The sequence below is a fragment of the Schistocerca gregaria genome, chromosome 2 (assembly GCF_023897955.1).
Source record: "Schistocerca gregaria isolate iqSchGreg1 chromosome 2, iqSchGreg1.2, whole genome shotgun sequence".
Taxonomy (NCBI): Eukaryota; Metazoa; Arthropoda; class Insecta; order Orthoptera; family Acrididae; genus Schistocerca; species Schistocerca gregaria.
In genome coordinates, this window is record NC_064921.1 from 855412469 (window position 1) to 855438503 (window position 26035).

General features: G+C 38.7%; 1 protein-coding gene across 2 annotated transcripts in view; it reads right to left on the reverse strand.

Moving 5' to 3' along the window:
• Window positions 1-25531, reverse strand: part of LOC126335225 (uncharacterized) — a 193677-nt gene extending 168146 nt beyond the window's left edge. The window contains exons 1-4 of one of the 2 annotated variants that reach the window (XM_049998263.1): window positions 25390-25513; window positions 24020-24075; window positions 21368-21460; window positions 2100-2298 (exon numbers count right to left, since the gene is read on the reverse strand). In XM_049998263.1, the coding sequence (XP_049854220.1) occupies window positions 2100-2298; window positions 21368-21445 (277 nt within the window). In that variant the 5' untranslated portion in view covers window positions 21446-21460; window positions 24020-24075; window positions 25390-25513. Of the gene's footprint in view, window positions 1-2099; window positions 2299-21367; window positions 21461-24019; window positions 24076-25389 lie in introns of both variants that reach the window. The other variant, XM_049998264.1, reaches the window with a different exon arrangement.
• Between the last annotated feature and the right edge of the window lie 504 nt (window positions 25532-26035).

Consider the following 26035-nt stretch of genomic DNA (forward strand, 5'->3'; position numbering starts at 1 on the left):
TGTTTGTGTGTGCAGTCTAAAAACAGTCACGAGCAAAATGTGGACAACGTGGCGGCTGACAAGTACCTGCTGTATGATACATAGAGTTTCAGTGTATGTGTAGAGAAGAGCCGGTGCTATTCTTTGGTGGTTTAGTGACTGGGATGATTGTTAAGAACAAATGAAGAAAGGAGATCAGACTTAAGTGATTCATGTGTTGGACTTGCTAGAAGCTAGACATGTTCATATTCTCTGGTGGTTATTAAACCAACCCTGTTGTAAATGTATCCTAATAGAGCCTAATGTTTGATGACTTCGTTGACTCGCATAAGTTCAAATATTTATATGAGAAGTGGTGAATTTGTTTTTTTGTGGAAGTTGAAATATACCATGACTGAAATAAAGGTATTCTTTGAGTACCAAATTATTTCAAGAGTAGAGAGAGAGAGAGTCTGATAAATGCCCTTAACCAGCATCATTCTTTGGAGAAGAAGTTTTTGGAGATCGACATGGGCAGCTATCCAGAGAAGAAGACTGGCTCTGCATACCAAATAAATCAACCTATGGGAGAGAGGTAGGAAGTTTGCAAATCAGCTCCACATCGCTTCTTGTCATCTAAAGCATTAGAACTGCCTCTGTGTCATAAAGAACAGTGGACAACCTGGAAGTCTTTTAGAAGACTGATTTGGAGTTGCAAGTTGTTGAAGCAATCTGCAGAAGTGGAGCTTTCAGATGGAGTTAAAAATGTCTGAATAAAGATCACCACAAATAGCATCTCACCTACTACAGCAGTTTTTGCCTGGCCAATGCACACCTTATAAAGGTAACAGCAGAAGTGTTTGATGTCACTAATTGCAGAGTCAACGTTCTGTGAAAGTGCTGTGTCATAAACCATCAATACTACTAAGTGACTATCCCAGAACCCAGTACCAGATGCAGGTAGCATAATAGCCTCCGGGGCCGACAAAAACTTGATTTTCAATACTTTGTGTAATTATTGGCCAAATTTCAAAATTTAAAATGATGCCATAATCTGCTCATTAAGAGATACAACCTTAGTTAAAAGTTGAACACAATAAGACAAGTATTACAGCTAGAAACTGTGTATTTGTCTCGAAGCAGCGTAACTGACAGCACATAGACACATGGACTTCATTCATCCAATATTTGAGAATGAGAGCACTTAGCAACCTCCAGCAAACTTTACATACAATTTCAAATCTCTGAGACACTTATTGTTGCTGACATTTCTCACAAACTAATAAGAAAAAAGCTTATCATTTACTACGTTTTCACTGTTCATGCAGTAGAACTTCAGCATTAGGCATGGCTTTTAAATTCATTACTTCTTTGCCACCAACTCTATTTGCAACACTGTTTGGAAACAGTATCTACGCTGAATATACCTGCAAAATTATATAATAGTATGAGATATAGTCCAGCAGATATGACATCATAAACATTGAGAGGTGTGAAGAACTTGCTCTCGCTTACAGCGGAGCTCAAATTATCCAGATTGTATTCATCCAGTGTTTCACAATGAGAACACTTATCAATTTCCAAAAACCTTAAACTTGTGGTGCATGAATTCACTGCAGTGGACAACTTTTAATGGTCAATTCTCTGGTGTTTCCAATCAGTCATGAGGCTGCAAATGCGTGCAGGACACAACACCAGTAGGGAGTGCACACTGTAGTGAACTGTGTGCATTTGCAGCCTCAGGACTGATCGAAAATGCCAAAAAAGTGACCATTAACTGCTGTCCACTGTAGTGGACGCTAATCGCCACAGGGTTAAAGTATAATTTCAAACCTTTTCTAAACTTTGTCTTGCTTACATGTTTAACATCAAATATTTAACATATTAACTCACTTGGAAAGTAATCAGGTGTTTGAAGCTGTTTTATACATACATAGCACATTTAATACTAGTCTTTTCTAATAATGATATCAATATTGTACAGGGTTTGATAATTTTAAATTATGTCATATTCCTTTCATGACAAACAAATAAATTTTATGAACTGTCAGAAGAAGAACATTCATCTACTGTAAACATAAAGAGAATCACATTAAAATCATGTATGTGACAAACTGGTAATGAGCAGTTATTGCACTCACCCAAAAGCTCATGTTCAGCAGTTTGTAACTGGAGTTCATTATTTGTAATTGGTGTGCGTTTCATTGAAAAGTCAATATCTTCAGGTTCAGTTCCCTGCCTTTCTTCACTATCTGTAATGTCATACCGAAGCATCCTAGCTATTTCTTGGGCATGCGCTGAACCAAGTAGCAAAAGAAAGAGGATAATTGCTGTCAATAACTGAAACAGAGAAGTTACATAATGTAATTGAGGAGCAGTACTGTTATACAGCAATCTACATATGAACATATAACATGCAGCACTCAGAGTGACACAATCAAGTGTTGTGTTTTGCATGATAATAGATATTTGGCAAACGATGTTCAGTTAAATGAGAAATATGATATTTAAATGAAACACTATCAAGAGTCTTATTATCGTTTGTGGCATGAAATATTAGGCAGAGTCAGTAGAAAAAGAAGAAGCAGAATTGGTGTGGTACTGACTACTATGCAGAAACTGCTTAATAAATAAAGCTATTAATTGGGGAATAATAAATGTGTAAGTCATTTATACGGTGAAGGAAATCCACAGATATAGTGCTAGTTGTCTGATGGAAGAAATACTACAGGGAGAGGCTTTGTAGGACCTACACAGAATATGCTGAATTACATTCTACAGTAATTAAGGTAACAGTGGTGAAGAACTGAAATAAATTCAGTGTAGCTTCACGGAGAAATGGTTTCTTTAATATGTGGTACATGAAGGTGTCTGTGGAAAAAAGTGTTAATTCATAAGAGAGTATTTTGCATTACTGCACATTACACATTCAGCTGAATTCAAAAACAAGAAAATAAAGACAAGAAGACAAAGTAACCTACACAGTAGACAGCATTTTAGTAGTACATATGGAACTACTTGTTACCAGCATTCACAATTTCCTGGCTTGAAACCCCCATAAAAGACAAAAATTGTAAAAGGTGGAGTTCAATGAAGTATCCCCCCTCCCCTTTTTTCAACTTCTAGCCTTTTTAACAATGAATGAGAAACCTGTCAACTTCAGAACATGTAAAGAGGTGTAATAAACACTGTGGGTAAATTGTATGCCAAATTTGTAAGGTCAAACTGTTTTGCTGATGAAATTCTCGGATTAACAGCCACACTGTGCAGTCATGTTGCAATGTTTCAACAAGTCACTGACTCATCATCCTCAAGTGACATGTCAGATTAATGCCCAGTTCATTCATTCATAATCACTAGACCACAGATAACCCTACAGGTGGACCAGCCCATTGCCTTCAGAAGAGCTATTCTGTCCAGTGGTTGTGGCAGGAGGGAGGGAGGACTGGCTGGTTAGGGTTCCAGAAATTCAATTCTGGTGCTGGCCCTTCCAGGGAGGTCTGGGCATTGAGCCCTGGTCCTGATGTGCCTGTCTATTCTACCTACTGCTTCTCCCACTTTCACAACAATGTTGCTGATGTACTTTTTGCAAGTACTGAATACTACAAACACTGAATACTATGAGGAGCTCAGTTGGAAACCACTGTACTGGTTGACAAGATCATCATATACTTTTGTTTTTGTCACCTCCTTGATGACCAAATCCCAGAGCCTGCTGGCACTGCACAGCATCTTTGCCACTGCAGACTTTTCAGTCTGGCCAAGGTGGAGGCTCCTCCCTTGCTCCAAACAGAGCTGCAAGATACATCACAATGTTCGGATGATGTTATGTGTAATATCCTTTGCCGAGTGGTGTGCCTGAATGTAGAGAAATGTACTCTTTGAAATAAAAAGTGTTTATTATAAGAATCAAACTAAATACAACTTCTGAGAATAATGTCTACACAACGTGAGAATTGTGATGTCTTGAGAAGCGAGGAAGATGAATGACAACACAGTCCCCTGAGGCTGGGAGCTCAGAGACAGTCAACTGGTGAGCAGCAAGGTGTCGTAATGACATAGTTCCACTCGTGGGCAGTTACATTGACTACTATGCAGTGGTGCACAAGGAACAGCTGGTGGAGGCACAGTTGCAGATGTGGCTCAGTCCAAGGGCAACAGCACCTTGGTGGGCAGCAGGGTATTGCAGTGGCAGTGGGGCCCATTGAAAACTCAAAGTGGAAACTTATGGCAGCTGTTAATCGCTCGGAGCTCAGGAAGTAACTGGGTGGAGTGCTGCCCTAAGTACAGGTCTGCAGAAGGATACATGTGCAGCGTCATGAAAGCAAGTGACCTCATGGACATAGATTAGTGCCTACACCTTGCAGTGCTGTGTGTTGGGACTTGCATGCCACAATGGCAAAGCTGGCAGCCCCAGACACTGTGGCGGCTGTTGGCAGATTGACTGTAGACAGTACCTTGCCTCTTCTATTTATTAACAGACAGGGGCTGTACCTGGCCCATGAAACATACCTGTAAGTGTGGTGACCAAAATATGCAGACTGCAGCTCCGCATACACCACATACTGCTAACCGCTCTCGCAACTGATGCCTGGTGCCTGCAGTTTTAGTTGGTCTTTCTCGATTGTAACCTTTGAGCAGAAAATATTAAAATCAGGAGTATGCTTGGGTCTGTCAGAGACCACCTGGCACCTACAGCATCAGTTGTGAGTGTGGGATGCAGTACATTGGCTACACACAGCGACCCATATCACAGTGCTGTTCAGAGCATGTGAGGAGTGTTTGCCTCAACCAGACAGACAAGTCTGGAGAGGAAGGCAACAATGAAGGCCATGTTTGTTTTTGAATAGACAAAGGTCCACTGCTACACCATCAGGTTCTGGTTTCAGTCCTCAAAGAGGCAGTAGAGGTAGAAGTACATGATGATCTTGTCAGCTGGGGCATCAGTTTCCATCTGAGTTGTTCATGGGACATGGTGTTAGCAAAAAGACATAAGAAATGCTCTGATGTGAAAGTGGCTGAGGTAGCAGACAAAATAGCAGACAGCACCACAGCTTGTGATCAACAACCCCCCCCCCCCCCCCAACACACAATGATGTAAGCACATGTAGCATTGCTGCTGAACGATGGGATGGGCAGGAGCATGTATCTATGCATCATGCTATTGAAGCAGCTGTGCATTATACTACATGATGTACATTATGCAACAAATTTAATAATTTTTTACAACATGGTTTATGTTCACTGATGTAAAAACAGATGTTCTATTCTCTACTTCACCTTCTTAGTGGTCGGTTTTTAACTTTCTAAGGTAGCTTATACTCTTTCTCAGGCTTCAAGCTATCTCTATACCAAATGTAATCTAAATTGTTTCAGTGGTTTAGTTGTGAAAATGTAACAGACAGAGTTACTTTTGCATTTATAATATCAATATTTAAGTATGGATGAAACATGTTGAGGATTGTACAAACATTGTATTCATAACTTCGAATCATGTTATGTAGAACATATTAACCAACAAAAGCATTTTTACATATATGAGAAAGTTCAAAAGTCAAAGATTAAATACCTTTTTCAAAGAAAATTTTTTTCCCTAATTCACATTATATTCTTCATATCAATAAATATCTCGTACTACACACTTTATAATGTGGTGTATGTTCTTCCTCAGCATCCAAGTTATCTCTATACTGCATTAAAAAAAAAGTCTTCAGCAGTTTAGTCTTGAAAAGTAACAGACAAACCAACTTTCGCATTTAGAATATCAGTTGAAATAAAATCTATCAAAAACCACAACCCTCACGTACAGGTACACTTCACTAGTACAAGATCGGACTAGGGAAAGGACAACACGCTATGTGTAACAATGACAAACATATACACAAATCAAGGAAGTTTTGCATCACCCTGGTTCCCAGAACTCCTGAAGACAGACGATGACTGAGGATATTGTATCACAGACACAGTCCCTTTGACTGTTCAGAGATATCACTAAACCCACCCGAAGATGTAAACAAATATGCATGAGCAGTGCCTATTACACAGATGGGGTCGGACAGCCTATAAATTCCAGTCATTCCACCAGGAAGGAGGTACACGGCTTGTTTTGTCTGTAGTTCAACCATGTCTAGATGGTCAATACCGCAGTTCAATCATGTCCACATTGTTACTTTGTGCCAGGAAGGGCTCTCAACAAGGGAAGTGTCCATGTGTCTCGGAATGAACCAAAGCGATGTTCTTCGGACATGGAGGAGATACAGAGAGACAGGAACAGTCAATGACATGCCTTGATCTGGCTGCCCAAGGGCTGCTACTACTGCAGCGGATGACCGCTATCTAGGGATTATGGCTCGGAGGAACCCTAACAGCAACGCCACAATGTTGAATAAAGCTTTTTGTGCACCCACAGGCTGTCGTGTTATGACTCAAACTGTGCACAATAGGCTTCATGATGCGCAACTTCACTCCCGACGTCCCTCTTTATAACCACGACACCATGCAGCGCAGTAGAGATGGTCCCAACAACATGCTGAATGGACCACTCAGGATCAGAATCGTGTTCTCTTCACCGATGAGTGTTGCATATACCTTCAACCAGACAATCATCGGAGACGCGTATGGAGACAACCCGGTCAGGCTGAATGCCAAAGACACACTGTCCAGTAAGTGAAACAACGTGGAGGTTCCCTGCTGTTTTGGGGTGGCATTATGTGGGGCCAATTTACCCCGCTGGTGGTCACAGAACGCGCCGTAACGGATGTACAATACGTGAATGCCATCCTCCGACCAACAGCGCAACCATATCAGCAGCATATTGGCAAGCCAATCGTCTTCATTGACGACAATTCACGCCACTATCATGCACATCTTGTGAATGACTTCCGGCAGGATAATGACATCGCTCGATTAGAGTGGCCAGCATGTTCTCCAGACATGTACTCTATCGAACATGCCTGGGCTAGATTGAAAAGGGCTGTGACCAACCAACCACTCTCAGGGATCTACACCGAATCGCTGTTGAGGAGTGGGACAATCTGGACCAACAGTGCCTTGATGAACTAGTGGATAGCATACTAAAAGCATGCATCAATGCAAGAGGACGTGCTACTGTGTATTAGAGATACCGATGTGTACAGTAATCTGGACTGCCACCTCTGAAGATCTGGTTGTATGGTGGTACAACATGCAATGTGAGGTTTTCATGAGCAATAAAAAGAGTGGGAATGATGTTTACTTTGATCTCTATTCCAATTTTCTGTATAGGTTCCAGAACTGTCGGAACCAAGGTGATGCAAAACTTTCTTTGATGAATGTAGATATGGTAAACTACACCTTACAAGCAAGAGTGGAGGCAAACAGCAAAATGTATGAAGTTGAAAAAAAGATAAAAAAGTTTTATTTCCTATGAGAAATACAGTAGGATCATGTGGTTCATATCACACTTAAAGAACATCCAAATACCATTTTTTGGGCTGCAAAACATGAACAGTTTCTCAAGTCAATACAATAACTATGGCAACCATTGAATTGTAGTAAGGAAAGTATTTCAAGAAGTTAAGAGTTACAAACTAACTAAAAGCACAGTATTCAACTGATATGTAAAATGAATTAGGTTAAATGCCCTATATGATGACTCTGCAATATGTTGCATAAAGAGAACTCAATAATACTCAATAAACGCTTCAGATATATTTTACTATGTAAAATTTTTAAATGTGAACGTCTGTCATGCCCACAAACCATGAACCTTGCCACGATGGAGTGGCTTGCAAGCCTCAATGATACAGATAGCATACCGCTGGTGCAACCACACTGAAGAGGTGTATGTGAAAACTATGGTAGGGAAGTCAAACTGTCAACTTCGGTTTATTGGGAGAATTTTAGGAAAGAGTGGTTTACCTGTAAAGGGGAACACATATAGGACACTGGTGCACCTATTCTTAAGTACTGCTTGAATGTTTGGGATCTGTACCATGTCGGATTCAAGGAAGACATCGAAGCAATTCAGAGGAGAGCTGCTACATTTGTTACCGGTTGGGTCAAACAAAACATAAGTGTTACAGAGGTGCTTTAACAACTTCAAATGGGAATCAATGGAGGGAAGGAAGTGTTCTTTTTGGGAAACACTATTAAGAAAATTTAGAGAACCAGCATTTGAAACTGACTGTCAAATGATTCTACTCCCGTCAACATACATCAGGCATAAGGACCACGAAAATAAGATATGAGAAATTAGGGTTCATGTGGAGGGGCATTGAGACAGTTGTTTTTTCCTCGTTCTATTTTTGAGTGGAACAGGAGGAGAAATGACGAGTAGTGGTACAGGATACCCAATGCCACGTATCATACAGTGGCTTGTGGAGTATCTATGTAGATGTAGATATGGAGAAACCAGACTAACATTTGGTTCCTAAGATGGTGGGCAGCAGTATTTTCAGTAATTACAGTGGTAACAGTTTGGATACCAGAGTGTAAACTGTTTTTCAGTTTGGTTAATGGACATGCAGCTTCTTTTTCCAAGGTCTTTTAAATGTGTTAAATCTTTGCAACATCGTAATCCACATGTCCATGCAAAGCAATGGAATTATCAATATTCGTAAACGCTCTGTGAAGAAACAGAACCAAACCTTGCGATGTGTTAAGTGCTATGCAGAACTTCGTCAAGAAACCGACTCGGATATTTTATCACCAATTAAAGGCTTTTTGGCATCTTTAGAAAATTTCAAATTTGTTTTCCTCTAGAACACATTTAACAAAATACTTACTCCAACCACTGCATTGTACAATATCCTTCAGAATCAAACAAGTGAGATTTTGTACTGTGAACAGAAAATCCAAGACGCTCTCCACTCCATAACTGAGCTACTTGATGACTGTGAGCAAGTAGGAGAACCTTTGAAGAGGAAAAATATCAACTGTAATTGCATCTATTATGAACTGTTTCATAACAGTATTAGGCACTTGGATTTAAGATTTCAAGATTATTCTAAACTGAAATTTTTCAAAAAAGGTATTTTACGCAAATTAATCAACAGGGTACCAGAGACCTTTTCAAGTTCCAAACATCTACAACGTACATACACAGACTGAAGTGACGAATGAAACTTTGTACCAAGGCTGGATCCCCAGCACACTAGGCATATGCACTAACCACTACTCCACCCTGTCACAGTGGCTTTGCACAACTGCGCATGCTACCCTAGCACACCTCCCTCTTCAATCAAAATTCCCATTCCTACCTCAGCCCACATGCTATTCCCCCTATACTCAAAAAGCATTGCAGATTGCAGAGGCTCTCCATCTGTACCAGAATAGCAGGAATCTGGCTTCAAGTCCAGGCCTCGATAAAAATTTTCATTTGTCACTTCAGTCTGATGTATACACCATCATATAATTTCATTTGATTAAAGCACCTATGCCTGGGTTTTAAGCAGGATACCCCATTTCGTTCAATGCTGAGGCACTATTCCATTACAGTTGGAGAACATCTGCAATGCTGTTCAAGTTTTGGGGGAATACCATGAGGGCTGAGGCAGGGATGGGGATTCAGATTGAGGACGGAGGCATAGTATTCAGTGCAGTTGTGCAAAGCCACTGTGCCAGGGTGGCCTAATGAGCAGAAGACCTGGGTCTGAATCCCGGTGTTGGTAAAATTTTCATTCGTTGCTTCATTCTGCATAAAAACATCATAAATGTATGACATAATAAAAGGAATTATCCAGACTGTTACAGAGATAATACACTGTACTGTGTGGAAAAGGAAGAGAGGGGAAAAAATAGGCAAATATGGACTGGAGGAAAGAAATGGAAGAAGAAGGAAGCAATCTGACATGACCCAGTAGATATCCTGGGGTAACACACGATTTATTAAATTTGTAAATAATTTTGGAGTAAAGGAGACAGTAGAAGCACTAAGTCAGCGCGCGCACAAGCGCGCGCCCAGGCACGCACGAACGCACACACGCAATGTAGCTGCACAGGAGTGTGTGTGTGTGTGTGTGTGTGTGTGTGTGTGTGTGTGTGTGTGTGTGTGTACACGAGTGTACATATGTATGTGTTACAAGATGGCTGCCGAGTGAGATCACAGGTATTTTCTTTGTCCACTAAAGAAATTATTTAGGAGGAAATAGTGTCAAATTTAAATTTTCTGTTTTATATATTGCTGTAATGTCCATTCTTGTTGCACAACTGAGTATTAGTGTCCCAGCAGAGCTTGTTCTTGAAAAAATTTGTGTTATCTGTAGTCCCAATAATCACGACATAACCCATAATTTTGTGTGACAAACACAAAACATTCTATTCACATTTTCTTGACAGTGCAAAATTTGTTAAAAAAGACAGCTGCTAGTGTCATCAGTGTCTATTGTGCAATAAAAGTGTAACTAAACGTTTCTAATATTTAAGTAACACATTTCGGATTGTATACTAGTTAGACAGATGCGATCTAGGCCTAAATTTTCCAACTTATAAACGTTTAAAAACCTGACTAAACACACTTGATACATAAATTCTCTAAAAGCAAAGTAATTACTAATTCATTCTTCTGTCATTGTATCTCTAAATTAGTACAAAGACAACAACCACTGCACATAAGACCTTTGTCTCGTTTTTTGTTTACATACCGCCAACCTTGCATCCTTAACAAATTTAAAACATTCTTTAAACTTAATTATGCTTTTGAAACTGACCATGAGTGAGAAATGTGGTAGCTGTTGTAGGGTAGTGAGTAGAGGGATTTGTTGCCAATCTTGTAGGAATTATTTTCACTGGAGAGATGCAGTGGGGAGAATGTTGGGAGAACAGAAGAGGCTCTCTCCTAGAACTACAGAGTGTGCAGTAGGAACATTTTGATTGGGGAACAGGAAAGGAAAATCTTTGCCCTTACGGCACAGTTGGAGGAAGCAAGGAAGGAATTGACAGGGATCAAGGGAGATGGGGGAGGAGGGTGGTTGGGAACTGGCAGCTGGTAGGAGGATAGGAAGAGAGAGAACACGATCTGACAGTTTATCATCAACACCAAAAACAGGTATCTACCACTGCCAGAGTTAAGTGGAGAAGAGCCTCAGGTAGAATGAGAAGCAGAAAACGTGCAGCACACTTCAACCAAGGCCAAGAAGCCTAGAACTGTATAAAGTGTTAGGAAGAAGAAAGTGCTGCTGTGCTAGGTAGTAGCCATGGGTGAGGTGTAGGTCCTCAGTTACAGGAAAGTTTAGGGGCAGCGTACCAGGCCACCAGTTACCTTCAAGCCAAATGCAGGGCTAAGTCATGTGATAGAAGACTTAGGTCTTTATGTATGGACTTTACAAAAGAGGACCATGAAGTGATAGTGGGGTGGGGGGACAGTTTGGACAGCGATGGGGCATATGACTTAAGTGCTGACCTGGACAAGATAGCTTTCCTGACTCATGGCCCCAACGTACACTTTGCTCAGCTGTTCTGGCGTCATGATCGTCCACATCTTGATGGAGCTCTGAGGTGAATCAGTGTGGGGTTAGGGATGGCTCTGAGGGTGGCCAGCTTTGTCAATGTTTCTCTGGTGCCCTTAGGGGCTATCAACAGATGGTGTTTTACTAGGCATGGCCTACACCTAAACAGGACTGGGAAGGGAAGATTGGTAAGGCTGATTCAACTGAGAAAACAAGAGAACTCCTTGCAGAGAAAGCAAATGAAGCTCTCAAGGAAGTTTACAATTGGTCAATAAACAGTAAAGTGACATTGAACATAAAAAAAAACTAATTTCAGTTTGAAGAGGGAAAATGACAATGTTAAACTGAATGTAGATGGCACCTCTATAAACTGTGTAACAAATGCAAAATTTCGAGGAATGAATACTGATTCTCAGTTGAAGGGTGTAAACACACAAAGTTGCTTGCAAACAGAATGTCATCAGTATGTTATGCCCTTAGAACCCTATCATCAGTGTGTAGCATGCAGTGTCTTTTAGTTACATACTATTCATATGTACACTCAGTTCTTAGCTATGGCATTCTTTTTTGGGGAACAATTGCACAAAATATGAACACAATGTTCAAACTCCAGAAAAGAGCCATAAGAATCAAACAAATTCTGAAGGTGGCAGGGGTAAAATACAGAGAGCGAAAGGCTATTTACAATTTGTACAGAAAGCAGATGACAGTTATAAGAGTTGACGGACATGAAAGGGAAGCAGTGGTTGGGAAGGGAGTGAGACAGAGTTGTAGCCTCTCCCCAATGTTATTCAATCTGTATATTAAGCAAGCAATAAAGGAAACAAAAGAAAAATTTGGAGTAGATATTAAAATCCATGGAAAAGAAATAAAAACTTTGAGGTCCGCCGATGACATTGTAATTCTGTCAGTGACAGCCAAGGACTTGGAAGAGCAGTTGAACGGAATGGACAGTGTCTTGAAAGCAGGATATAAGATGAACATAAACAAAAGCAAAACGAGGATAATGGAATGTAGTTGAATTAAGTCGGGTAATGCTGAGGGAATTAGATTAGGAAATGAGACACTGAAAGTAGTAAAGGAGTTTTGCTATTTGGGGAGCAAAATAACTGATGATGGTCGAAGTAGAGAGGATATAAAATGTAGACTGGCAATGACAAGGAAAGCGTTGCTGAAGAAGAGAAATTTGTTAACATCGAGTATAGATTTAAGTGTCAGGAAGTCGTTTCTGAAAGTATTTGTACGGAGTGTAGCCATGTATGGAAGTGAAACGTGGACGATAAATAGTTCAGACAAGAAGAGAATTGAAGCTTTCGAAATGTGGTGCTACAGAAGGATGCTGAAGATTAGATGGGTAGATCACATAACTAATGAGGAGGTACTGGATAGAATTGGAGAGAAGAGAAATTTGTGGCACAACTTGACTAGAAGAAGGGATTGGTTGGTTGGGCAAGTTCTGAGGCATGAAGGGATCACCAGTTTAGTATTGGAGGGTAGTGCGGAGGGTAAAAATCATGGAGGGAGACCAAGAGATGAATACACTAAGCAGATTCAGAAGGATGTAGGTTACAGTAGGGACTGGGAGATGAAGAAGCTTCCACAGGACAGAGTAGCATGGAAAGCTGCATCAAACCCGTCTCAGGACTGAAGACCACAACAACAAAAAATAACATGTATTTCTTTCTTTCACTGTTATAATGTGACCTGAGAATTTCATTTATTTCCTTCCAGGCTTGGATTTCATAAGATTAATCATGACTCTACATTTTCAAACCTTTTCAGCATCTCCTCCATTACTGTTAGATGTTAATCTCACATTTCTGTCAATATCAGTAATGATTCCTGAAGATAGCATCCACCAAGTTTTTATTGGGAGGGGTTCTTGGAATGAGGTACTATTTGATATGAAAAGGTTGGTGTTGTTTAATGTTTATCTTGCATGGTGACCCAAGTTTACCACACACTTCTTCAGAGAAAACCCTTCGGTATTTTATTAGTGTCTTTGACATTTGTTGTGTTTGCAACTGACCTTAACCCTTACACAGCTGCAACTTTCCTCTGGATCTGTTATTTGCAATTTCCAATTTCTTCTGTACTTCATTTTTTGTAGATATATTCTTCTTGCTCTTCTCTTGCATGCTATAGATTTTCAGATGTCGCCAGTTCTTCGTGCAGATCTTAGCAAACTTTGGCACACAATTTGGTACATTGTCCATTTTGAAAGTAGTTACATATATCCCTCCCTCCATTGTATAGTCCCATTTTGTTCATATCAAAATCATGTTCCACCTTATCCATCCACTCAGTTGTGATGATAAATTTTACACTTGGGTACACTATTACTAATGCTACTACTTCCTACTGTCTTTTGTAACATCCACCAATACTTGACTTTTTATACAGCTACTTCTACAAACAATTGTCTGGCTTACTCTAAAGCTGATAGCTGGAAGGCTTGGAATATCAGCCTTTTGAGTTCACACACACACACACACACACACACACACACACACACACACACACACACACACACACACACACACAACTCTAGGCTAACTGGGTCAAAGAGCCCTACTACTTCCCTACCGTAGATATGTTGAGTGATAATTGAGTTAACTATCTCTGGTTCAACAATTTCCTTTTCTTCTAGCAGTTAATCTTGGTCTTCATTAAGTCCCCTTGTCCTTATAATTTTTATTGATTTAATCTGCCATCCCTCTACAACAATTCCAAGACAGGGCTTAGCTTGAACTAAGCTGTGTTTCTCTTGTTACAATTCCTCTCCCTGTTGTTTTCACATTTTGTCTTCTCTTGGCGTAAAAAGTCATCTCTATCTTTACCCCTTCCATTCTTCCTATCTCCAATTCTCCTCGTTGGTTATCATTGTTTCTTGTTTGGTATCCAATACTATCTCCATTTTCACTAATCCTTCTTCCTCAATTTACACTAATCTTCTGCATGGTCGATCTGCTGATTTGATGATCTGTTCCACATATGTTACAGTAATAATTGCTGTCTTACACCCAGTGCATGACGTCTTTGAATGGACTTTCTGAAAAGTGCTTTTGTTCCAGTAGCATTTCCCCACTCTTGCATGGCTGGTGAATATTAGTTTTTATTAAGTTTTGTGACCATCACTTTGCTACGAAGGTATTCTCAAAATTCCTTATACATTATCTTGTCGTTTTGTAGATGCTGTATCTAGTTTGCTGCTTCCTTCTCTACCAATCTGTCAACAAAGCAAATATTTTGCTGAATTTTCTTCATTGGGAACCAAACACATACAAGTGCATTTTGAATTAATATTTTGTTGATGACATGTCATTTAAAAGTTGGATGTTTAATGACTTTTTTCACCTTTGCATTGAAGTTTTGTAATAATATGACTGGGTGTAACTAACCTTTGGCATTAAATCTGTGAAATGGATTGCTTTTTATAAATTCAATTTGTGACTACATGCCACAACAGCATTCATATTAAACTTCCTGGTAGATTGAAACTGTGTGCTGGACAGACACGAACTCAAGATCTTCGTTTTTTATGGGCAAATGCTCTAGAGCACTTGCCTGCGAATGGCAAAGGTACAGAGTTCATGTCTTAGTTCATGTCTGGAACCTCTATATCATTCCCAGCATCACCATTTATTACTACTACTACTACTACTACTACTACTACTACAGTGTTATAGAGCATTTGCCCACAAGTGACAAAGGTCTCGAGTTTGAGTCTCAGTCCAGCACACAATTTTAATCTGTCAGAAAGTGTCATATCAGTGCAGCAGACACATCAGAGCACACACTGCTGGAAACATTCATATTCTTCATTTAGGACCCTCTTTTTTGGAAAAAATCATGTTCACTGACTACAATATCTTCTTTAGCCATACTCTGTACTGTTTCCAGTGAACTTAATCATGCATTCACCATCTTTTCTATTGTCACAATTTTGCTCTCATTTTCAAGATGAGATAATTCTATTTTTAGTTTGGCCACTGTCAGTAATTTTTCTATGTTGTTTATTTGGGTTCTGTGTTTTCTTAATTTATCTTGCTACTCATTATTTGCTGTTACTTGTGCTCTGAATCATTTTTCTTGCTTGTGAGATACTCGTTCTAGTTTTTTGATATGAGCCTCAGGCTTTTTTACTATAGCATTCTAGTAACCTATTAATTCTTAATATTTATTCTCCTAATCACGTCTTAAACCATTCAGCTCTCCCTTGGAAACTGTATTCTGAATTTCTGTTAATTTTTGTAGTAATTGCTACCTTTGCCTCCTTGCTCTATTTCCCTGACTTCTTGTTAACTTCAACAATCTTAATGACCTTAAAACCTGTGCTGAAAAAACACTCACTCATGCAGCATATTGGTTCAGAGCAAATGGTTTCCTGCTAAATGAAAATAAAACTCAGCAGATAATCTTCACTCTAAGGGACAAGCCACTATCTGATGACCCTAGTTCTGTTAAATTCCTGGGAGTTTATTTAGACGAAAAGTTATCCTGGGACCAACATGTAAACTACATTAATAGTAAGCTATCTAGAGTAATTTATTTATTAAGACAATTCAGAAATTGTGTACCTGAAACATACATCTGATCATTTTATTTTGCATTTTTCCAAAGTATAATATCTTATGGCATTATCTTGTGGGGTAAATGTAGTCATATACATGATGTCCTATTATTGCAGAAGAAAGCCATTAGGATAATTACAAATTCTTCACATTAGGCTCACTGCAAACCCTTATTTACTAAACAAAAAATTATGACAGTAATAAACCTCTATACACACAATGTCTTAATCTTTACGAAGAACCTACAAGATGTGAAACGTTGAGAAAATGTATATTGTTAACACAAGAAGCATCAAACACATATACACGCCTTACCACAGATTATCAAAATCAATAAATAGCTATGAAGTCACAGGGCACAAACTACTTAATAAGCTGCCATTTGCTATACAGGATCTTCCTGAACATACATTCAAAGAAAGGCTGCATGAATGGTTTATTGCCCATCCATTCTATGATACCAATGAATTCTTCAACTGTAAAATGCAGTAATCCAACAGATGTACATTTATTGTAATATAAGCTAAAATATTTCAGTAGTCAATACCTTATCAGACTGTATTATAAATTGTATCTTCATTTGACATTGTCAATTGCTGTAATGGCCTAAAGACAATAAAACCTTTATTATTATTATTATTATTATTATTATTATTATTATTATTATTAAGCACATTATCTACTTCTACATCTAGATACCACATTACTCTGCAAACCACCATGAAGTACATGGCAGTTGATATGTCTCATTGTACCAGTGAACAGGGTTGTAACCATTCCAGTCACATATGGAATGCAAGAAGGATGATTGTTCAAATGCCCTTCGTGTGTACTGTAATTATCCTAATCTTATCCTCACAATCCCTATGTGAGCGACACATAGGGGGTTGTAGTACATCATCATCCAAAGCTCGTTCTTGAAAATTTGTTAGTAGACTTTCTCAAGATTGTTTACGTCTATCTTGAAAAGTCTATCTTCAAGAGTCTGCCAGTTTATTTAACTCAGTATCTCTGTGACACTTTCCTATGGATCAAACGAACCTATGACCATTTGTGCTGCCCTTCTCTGTATACATTCAATATCCCCTGTTAGTCCTATTTGGTATGGGCCCCACACACTTATGCATATTCGAAAATTGGTCGCCCAAGTTTCCTTTGTAGACTGATTATGCTTCTCACTATTCTACCTATAAATCGAAGTCTACTCCATATGACTGTCCTTTTGACAATAAGTGGAAGTGTGGTACTGAGTCAATTGTTTTTCAGAAATAAAGAAATACTGCTTCTACCTGACAGCCTTGATCCAAAGATTTCAGTATGTCATGCGAGAAAAGTGTGAGTTGGGTTTCACATGGTTGATGTTTTCGGAATCCACACTGATTGACATGGAGGAGGTCATTTTGTTTGAGATATCTCGCAAAGTTTGAGATCAGAATGTGTTCCTAGATTCTACACAAATTGATGTCAAGGATATTGGATGGTAGTTTTGTGGATCACATCTACTAGCCTTCTTGTAGACTGGTGTGATCTGTGCTCTCTTCCAGGAAATGGGCATGGCTTTTTGTTAGAGGGATCTGTCAACTAGATTATGGCTAGAAGAGTGGCTATCTCAGCCATAAATTTGGTATATAATCTGATAGGGATTCCATCAGGCCCTGGAGCTTTGTTCAATTTTATCATTTCTGTATCTACTGACATTCCTTTTGTTAGCATCTTCTCTTCCTTTACTTCGACTCCTTCCTGCCATACATGCCAAAATGATATACTGAAATCTTCTACTGTAAGAGAGAAGTTCCCCAATTTAATCCTAATACTGCTGAAAAGATGAGTGAAATAAGTATTAGTGTCAGTGGTATTGACAAACAGCTGAAATTGTTAAAACTGAACAAAGTTCCAGCTCCAGTTGGAATCCCCATACGATTCTATACTGAATTGGTGGCTGTTAGCCCCTCTTCTATGATCTGTTGTGGCTGTTTCACCATCTGCAAAAGAGGGTAGTAGAAGTGATCCACAAAACTACCATCCAATATCTTTGACATCTATTTGCAGTAGAATCTTAAAACATATTCTGAGCTTAAACCAAGTGAGCTATCTCTAACAGAATGACCTCTTCCATGTCAACCAGCATGAATTCCGAAAACATCAATCATGTGAAACCCAACTCGCACTTTTCTCACATGACATACTGAAAGCTTTTGATCAAGGCAGACAGGTAGATGCAGTATTTCTTGATTTCTGAAAAGCATTTGACTCAGTACCACTCCTACACTTATTGTCCAAAGGATGATCATATGAAGTATCAAGTGAAATTTGTGACTGGACTGAGGACTTTTTGTTAGGGAGGATGCAGCATGTCATCTTGGATGGAGAGTCATCATCAGGTGTAGAAGTAGCTTCAGGTGTGCCCCAAATAAGTGTGTTGGGATCTTTGCTGCTCATGTTGTATATTAATGACCTTTCAGACAATATTAATAGTAGCCTCAGGCATTTTGCAGATGATGCAGTTATCTGTAGTGAGGTACTGTGATCAGATTTCAAAGTTGTGCAAGGTTGGCAACCTGCTTTACATACTCAAAAATGTAAAATTGTGCACTTCACAAAAAACACGATAGTATCAAATGACTATAATATCAGTGAGTTAAGATTAGGTGGGTAGAGCACGTAACTAATGAGGAGGTATTGAATAGGATTGGGGAGAAGAGAAGTTAGTGGCACAACTTGACTAGAAGAAGGGATCGGTTGGTAGGACATGTCCTGAGGCATCAAGGGATCACAAATTTAGCATTGGAGGGTAGCGTGGACGGTAAAAATCGTAGAGGGAGACCAAGAGATGAATACACTAAGCAGATTCAGAAGGATGTAGGCTGCAGTAGGTACTGGGAGATGAAGGAGCTTGCACAAGATAGATTAGTATGGAGAGCTGCATCAAACCAGTCTCAGGACTGAAAACCACAACAACAACAACTGTTGGAATTAGCCAACTCACGCAAACACCTGAGTGTAACACTTTGTAGGGATATGAAATGGAATGATCACATAGGTTCAGTCATGGGTAAGGCAGGTGATAGACTTTGGTTTATTGGTAGAATACTGGGAAGTGTAATCAGTCTACAAAAGAGGCTGCTTATAAATCATTTGTGTGACCAGTTCTGGAATACTGCTCAAGCATGTAGGACCTATACCAAATAGAACTAACAGGCAATACTGAATGTATACAGAGAGGAGCAGCACAAATGGTCATAAGTTTGTTTGATCCACAGGAAAGTTTCACAGAGATACTGAAGTAACTGAACAGCAGACTCTTGAAGATAGATGTAAAGTATCTTAAGAAAATCTATTAACAATGTTTCAAGAACTGGCTTTAAATGATGACTCTAGGAATATACTACAACCCGCTATTTATTGTTCACATATTGATCGTGATGATAAGATTAGAATAAATACAATTTGCACAGAAGCATTCAAACACTCATTCTTCTCACACTCCACACATGAATGGAATGGGAAGAAATCATAATAATTAGACAATGGGACATATCCCCTGCCATGCACTTCACGGTGGTTTGATGTATAGATGTGGATGTAGATGACTTGTACTTGCAAGCAAACATCTACCACCATCAAGTGAAAAGGAACACAATGCTCAAAATATTGGTAAATTGGGCTCGTACCCTCTTGGAAATGGAGAGTTTCACCCAAGAACTAGAATATCTGCAAATAGTTTTCTGTAGGAACAGCTATTCAAAGTGGCAGATTATGCAAGTTCTTTATGTCACACTAACAGTACAAATGGCAGAAATGAAAGAGGAACCTGAGAATAATGCAGATTTTGTGTTTGCCCAATACAGTGATGTATTATTTGGAAAGATCAACTGATTCTCAGGAAACACCACTGGCTACAGACACTATTTGCTGATAGTGTCAAGGACTTTCTTGTACTATCTAAGTCTGGTGTCTGGGGTTTTAGTACGGTTTTAACACTTATGTTAAAATATTGGTACTGAGTCATTAATGACAACATCAAAATGCAACTGAGAGACCAGCTAATGAATGGTGACCATGAATACATCCTTAGTAAGGCATGGAGACACAAATTTATTTGATTAAGAAGAGAAAGGAGACACCTTACCACTAGAAGCAGAACAGGCAGAGCACCAGAGGATACATTTCCAGGACTCGTCTCTGAGCACAAATGTGAGCCAGAGTAGAGAATCGTAGGGATGAGGGAAGAGAGATATATCATGCACCCATCCCTAGACAGTCTATTCATCAGCACACTTAGTGTTGGCAACATAGTCTTTTGCTCAATTAATCTTTAGCCATCAGTAAAACCAATCCCTCCTTTTTAACCTTCACCAACATATCTATAGGAAGAGTATTACTTGTACTTTTATGTGTCCCTCAACAAAAACAACTCATTTCACCTCCTCAAGGTAAGTATTGGCCATCAATTCTGTCTCATAATTTACTGATACCATCAATATCCATATCCATGTCCACATCCTCAAGAAAACTCATATCAGAAGGAAGATTGTTTCCACTGCCAGGGACTTGCTACAAAGTATTTACAAGTAAAAAAGACCTGAACCCCTATGGAACCCATTAACAACATGATCATTGTAAACAGAATGTTTACAGGCTGAGCTATATATCTTTTGAACAATTTCAGGAAGTAGGCTAAGAACATAGGTGCAAGAAGAAGTAACATTATCTAGCCAGAGAATGAACCTGCATGAAAAAATTTTACAAGTGGGTATGAAATTTATAAATAAAAGTAGGAAGTGGAAACATAACATACATCAAAAATACTGAAGCAGATCTAGAAAAAGACCTCACCAATAAATGCTATTGTAGTGTAGAAGATTTCAAGAGAGATAACTATATGTTACTTCATCTGTAAGTAGGACCTACCTGAATGTGTAATTATATCTCTTGTTTAGTTATGTATGTATACAGGTGATTAATTTTGTCTAGCTGAATGGTGATTAATTTCATCTATCTACAGATGTAACACCTAGTACACCACAACTTTAGATTAGATTTGTCCTGTATGTATATTACAACTGACAAGTCAGCTAGAACGCATACTGTATCAGAACAAAGATTTGATCTGAGAGTGAACACTTGCTGTTGTCCTATATGAACAAATCATAATAAGAGAACAAAATAACACACACAAATGTCCACAATGCCTATATGACATTCAATATTCAAACAGCCACATATTTCGCTAATATTTCTGCAAAATTCCATGGCCTTTTACTACCTATCTAAGAATTAGTCATTCTCAGGACAGTATCATAGCTAGGATGTGGTTCACATTAAATTTACTATTTCATTATTGATTCTGACAACTTCTAAGAAAATAATGTATGATAATAATAATAATAATAATAATAGTTAACTCACCAATTCAACAATAGCTATTAGCATTGTGCTCTGACGAAGCGTGAACACCGAGCAGCAGTTGCGCATTGGGACAACCATCTTCAGTTATGTTTTCTGGAACATAGCACCATTATAAACTGCAAAAACTATCCTAACAGCTTTTCATACATATTCACTGCATACAGTTTAGTATTCTAACAAACTTTTATTGCAAACTTATTCAAATTCAAGTGATTCAAAGAGATAACACGGCATTAGACCAAATTTTCAGTGGGGGGGATTCTTTTGGTTTACATAGTAAATCAGTAGACACGTACATCAATTTATAACCAATTGTAAAATCATTTTGGCTCTTAATTTATGTCAAGAGACAAATAATGAATTCCACCCCAGTTTTGCACTACAACATTCTGCAAGAAGTACAAACAATTGTGTGAGTGCACAATGCTATGCCAAGATGATCCCAAATGACTGTTGAAGTATCATACCAGTGAGTGGGGTAGGGTGAACAATGATTACGTGCATCAGCGGTTGTGGAGAAGTGCACATTTTATTGCCTTTCTGCACCAAGATGAGTTCCATGTGAAGCAAAGGAACTGTTCAACAACCTTGATGGAAGGCTTGTGAATGGGACTGATCCAAAAAGAATATGTGGCCAGCCTAATTTTCTCACACTAGACTGCACTAACTGTCTTCAAGTATGAAGCACTAGTAGACCTATACAAACCTGGGGTCCAACGAATATTCAATAAAAACTGCTCCCTCCTATCTAGTGCCTGATGCAATTTAAAACGTTGAATGCTTTAAGGAAAATACCTTCCAATTCTTTTACTAGGTAGAATAATAACTCAAAATGAGACACAAAAACTTTATCTTCCAAATTCAAAGTAATCACCATAATTCTAAGTATTCGAAAGTCGAAAATACAGTGTCACTAGTTGAATTGCCCTACCTCCAGGAACTTAGTGGTAGTTGCAACTGTTGTTTAAGTGCTGCAAAGCTGGACAAAAAGCAGAATACTGAAAAATCACATGCAGATAAGGAGCACTGAATAGGGTTCCTTGTAGGCATTTTACTTCTTATGTGTAATATACAAAACTGAATTCATTTAAAATACCGCCTTGAAAGACAACATTCTCTGGTTTAAATGGTCTGACACACCATCACTGAGTCCACATCGAAAATAACAGAAAGAGAGAAAGAAAGCTAAAAACATGGAAGACATTCAAGGAAGCGACACACACAGAGCTGTCCCAGGATATTATACCTCCACATAATGTTGTAGGCCTTTTAAAGGTCAAAGAAAATACAGGCATTAGGATATGCCTGTTGTGTATGTGCCTCCAGAATGACCTGGGAGACAATGGTAGGATGAAATGTTCTTAATTTACACTGTAAATGGTGAAAGAAATGCCTGGATTCCACAAACCAGACAGTGCAACAGTTCCAAGATCTTTCCCACTCAGTTAGCAGTCCTAATGTCAACATTATGATAGTGACATTTCTGTAATGACCTGACATTTTTCCATATAAGTGACTGTGTACTATTTGAATTTCTTAATGAAAGGCAACCTCTTACATCTACACTCAAGTGTAAATCGACAATTCAGAATATTTTTCATACTCCCTGCAACACAAGCATATCTTCCATACACTGACATTTCCAAAATGTATTATCTACAAAACAACAACACTGAAGAGCCAGGTTTATTCTGAAAAATCACTCTGCTTAACTTTTAGTCATACAAAATTCTGTCAGATAAGTGGAAATGCTATTCCTGTTAAGTTACCTACTAGTCTGTTATTGTCAGACTATTCCAAATTTTACATTCATGCTAAACAACAAGGAGGCTAAAATCAGTTACTTGATGAGAATTTTAACCTCGATCATGCTTGAGGGATCCCTTACCACATATGGGCAGTGGTGGTCTTTCCCAAGTAACATAGCGACTGCAACAGAGATTGCTCACAAGCATTCACTCACTGGGCTTGACCTGTAACCTAACAACACGAACCATCTCAGAACACTGCTGTACCTACAAAGATAAAAATGATTTCTGCTTGAAAGCTTACCTCTTTACATCTAGGTATATAATAGAAATTCTTGCTTCATCAACAATGACTGCTGCTTATTTACTTCACAAGATGGAGGAGGTTTATTAAAAGAAGATCCTATCCACAAGTTTAATAAATTTAGTTTGCAAAAAATGAGGACAGTTTTACTAGGATTATTTAATAAAGACTTCACAAACAGCACATTACTACATTGCATTTTAGATTTCACATCCATGTATTTGAAGAAGTGACTGAACACGTGCCCATAAAACTTCATCCTTCTCTTGCGTACATTGTCTGTGATCTTCTCCACCTCATTGTTTAGATGTTCATTTTTCCCCTTATATGTACCATTACATAACACTGTTTCTTTTTTGTGGTATGAGTGTTTCCTTAAAAATTTTCTTTCCTTCTCCTCTGTTTCTTCCATTTCTCCTTTCTTACTCACTACAGTGCTTCTGACTTAACAACCATGGTGTACAGCCTAATCTTTGGATTGTAGGAACTGATGTAATGGCTGGGAAGCACACAGAGAAATGGTTTAATATGTACTGAGTCATCAGGAGAACTAAGCATACAGCTAACAGAAGAGGAGAGACTGTTCTGTAAGAGTATTACCTTAGTAGGTACACCAATGCTGAATGAAGAGGCTTCTTTAAAACCTTCTTAACAGCCTGCAATGAAGGAAACAGTATCACCCTTTATAGAACATAGAAAGCATATGATGAGCGGTTAGACACTGCAGTATGCTAAACGAATTATATGCAAAAACATTATCAGCAGAAGTCTAGGAGAATGCAACCGGTAAGGTATGTAAAAAGCTGCTGAGGGTGAAACTGTAATCACATGTTGGTAAATCAAGTGACAGACCACATAATCATTTGAATGACTTCAACTTCAAAACAGTGTTTACAAGTGACAGAAGATAATATGAATAAGTAATCTGGTAAACTGTATAGGTTCTGAGACCAATATATAATGATATTTGCCATTTTTTTCAGTATTTATATTTAATGGCTATTACTTTCTCTTTTAATGTTCATTTCTGCACTACAGCTGCCTTTCTCTTCCACTATTGTCAGCCTACATTGTCACTCTTAACAGTGTAGACTCTACACTGACACATCACAAATAATTGTGACAATATTAATTAAATAGCATGAAAAAGTTGAAAGCATAATACACTTGGATGTAGATTACAAATGATATTAAGTAACCCTAAATTCTACCTAATATAACTGGTTGCCATGATTTTGGCAAATAATTCTGAACATAACGACTATATCTACAACCCATAAGAAACTGGCAATGAAGCAGTCCATGAACAAATTTTTATTATGAAGGCATTATTGATTCTGGCGAAATAGAATATCAGAACTTATGGGAGGTAATGGATGCTCATACTAGATGATGAAACAATATGATGAACCCCAGTCCATGTCGTCAGTGCTGTTTCACTATTTTCTTTCACTAAAGTGAACAGATTCTCCTGATATGACGATGCCTATACAACACAGCAGTTGTCTACAGGCAAATAAATATGAAAATGAGGAGACATACTTCGGTATCCTGACATACGTTCAAATATAAGCTCATGTACATTCTATGGAAAACTGTGCTCTTTACTTAAGTTGTTCGAGGAGTTCTCATCAGCTATCTACAAAGTTATTAAGTTTAACACTAATGTGCAAAGACATTTGCCGTACGTGGTGAGCAATAACATTCTTTTCCTCTTATTTTTACTGCTTTAACGTAATTGTATTCCACAGAATTGCGCATTGAAGAATAGCGCAAATGCTTTTGAAAACAAGACTCTTTTCTTTCATTCCTCCACTTTCCGTTTGGCTCTATGACCAATGATGACCGAAAAGAGTACCGGTAGCACGAAGTTAAGGAATGCATTTTAATGATATCTCGAATGTCAGGGTAAAATGTCGTTTGGATTGAAGGCAACTAAACTGTTCGCAACAATGCGCTCGCGGTTTTACCTTGAGCTCTGTCAGTTTAATTTGTGCTGCCTCGCTTCCACACCTCACTCCCCCGCCATGTGCGCTGTCAGTTGCCTTCTGCTTGTGAATAGTCAGTCTCCTCCGTAATCAATAAGCGAGCTTCTATGTGACGTCACGCGCATACTGCACTTCAGCTGTTTGTTGCACACTAGCGTCGCAACAACGGCTACTCGCTGCACTGTTCTCTCGCAACGACGTCGTTGCACGTTTGTTATCTACATATTCAAAACCCTTATGCTACATTCGATAATGCAGTATAACAAGAAAATGCAAAATTGTATACATCTATATGGTGTACATCGTAATTAATTATTCATACCTCATTCTCATATGAAGGGTGAAATATGTACTGCGTTGAAAGAGATATATGCCAACGTCAAGTTCATATGGCTATTTATCTCAATGCTGCACAAGACTTCCGTGGCATTTTAGTGACTAGTGCTTTCTTTTTTTAATTCTTTCAATAATGAAATTAGAGGCAAGTGTTGAACTTATTAAGTTGTAATGTACATCTTCACGAGTAGAAGCATAGCCAAAAATTCTTCAGCGGTGACATGCAAATGTGATCTGTTACATCAAGCGCCCTATGACTCCTATAAGGCTCAAAAAATAGTTCGCGTTCCGG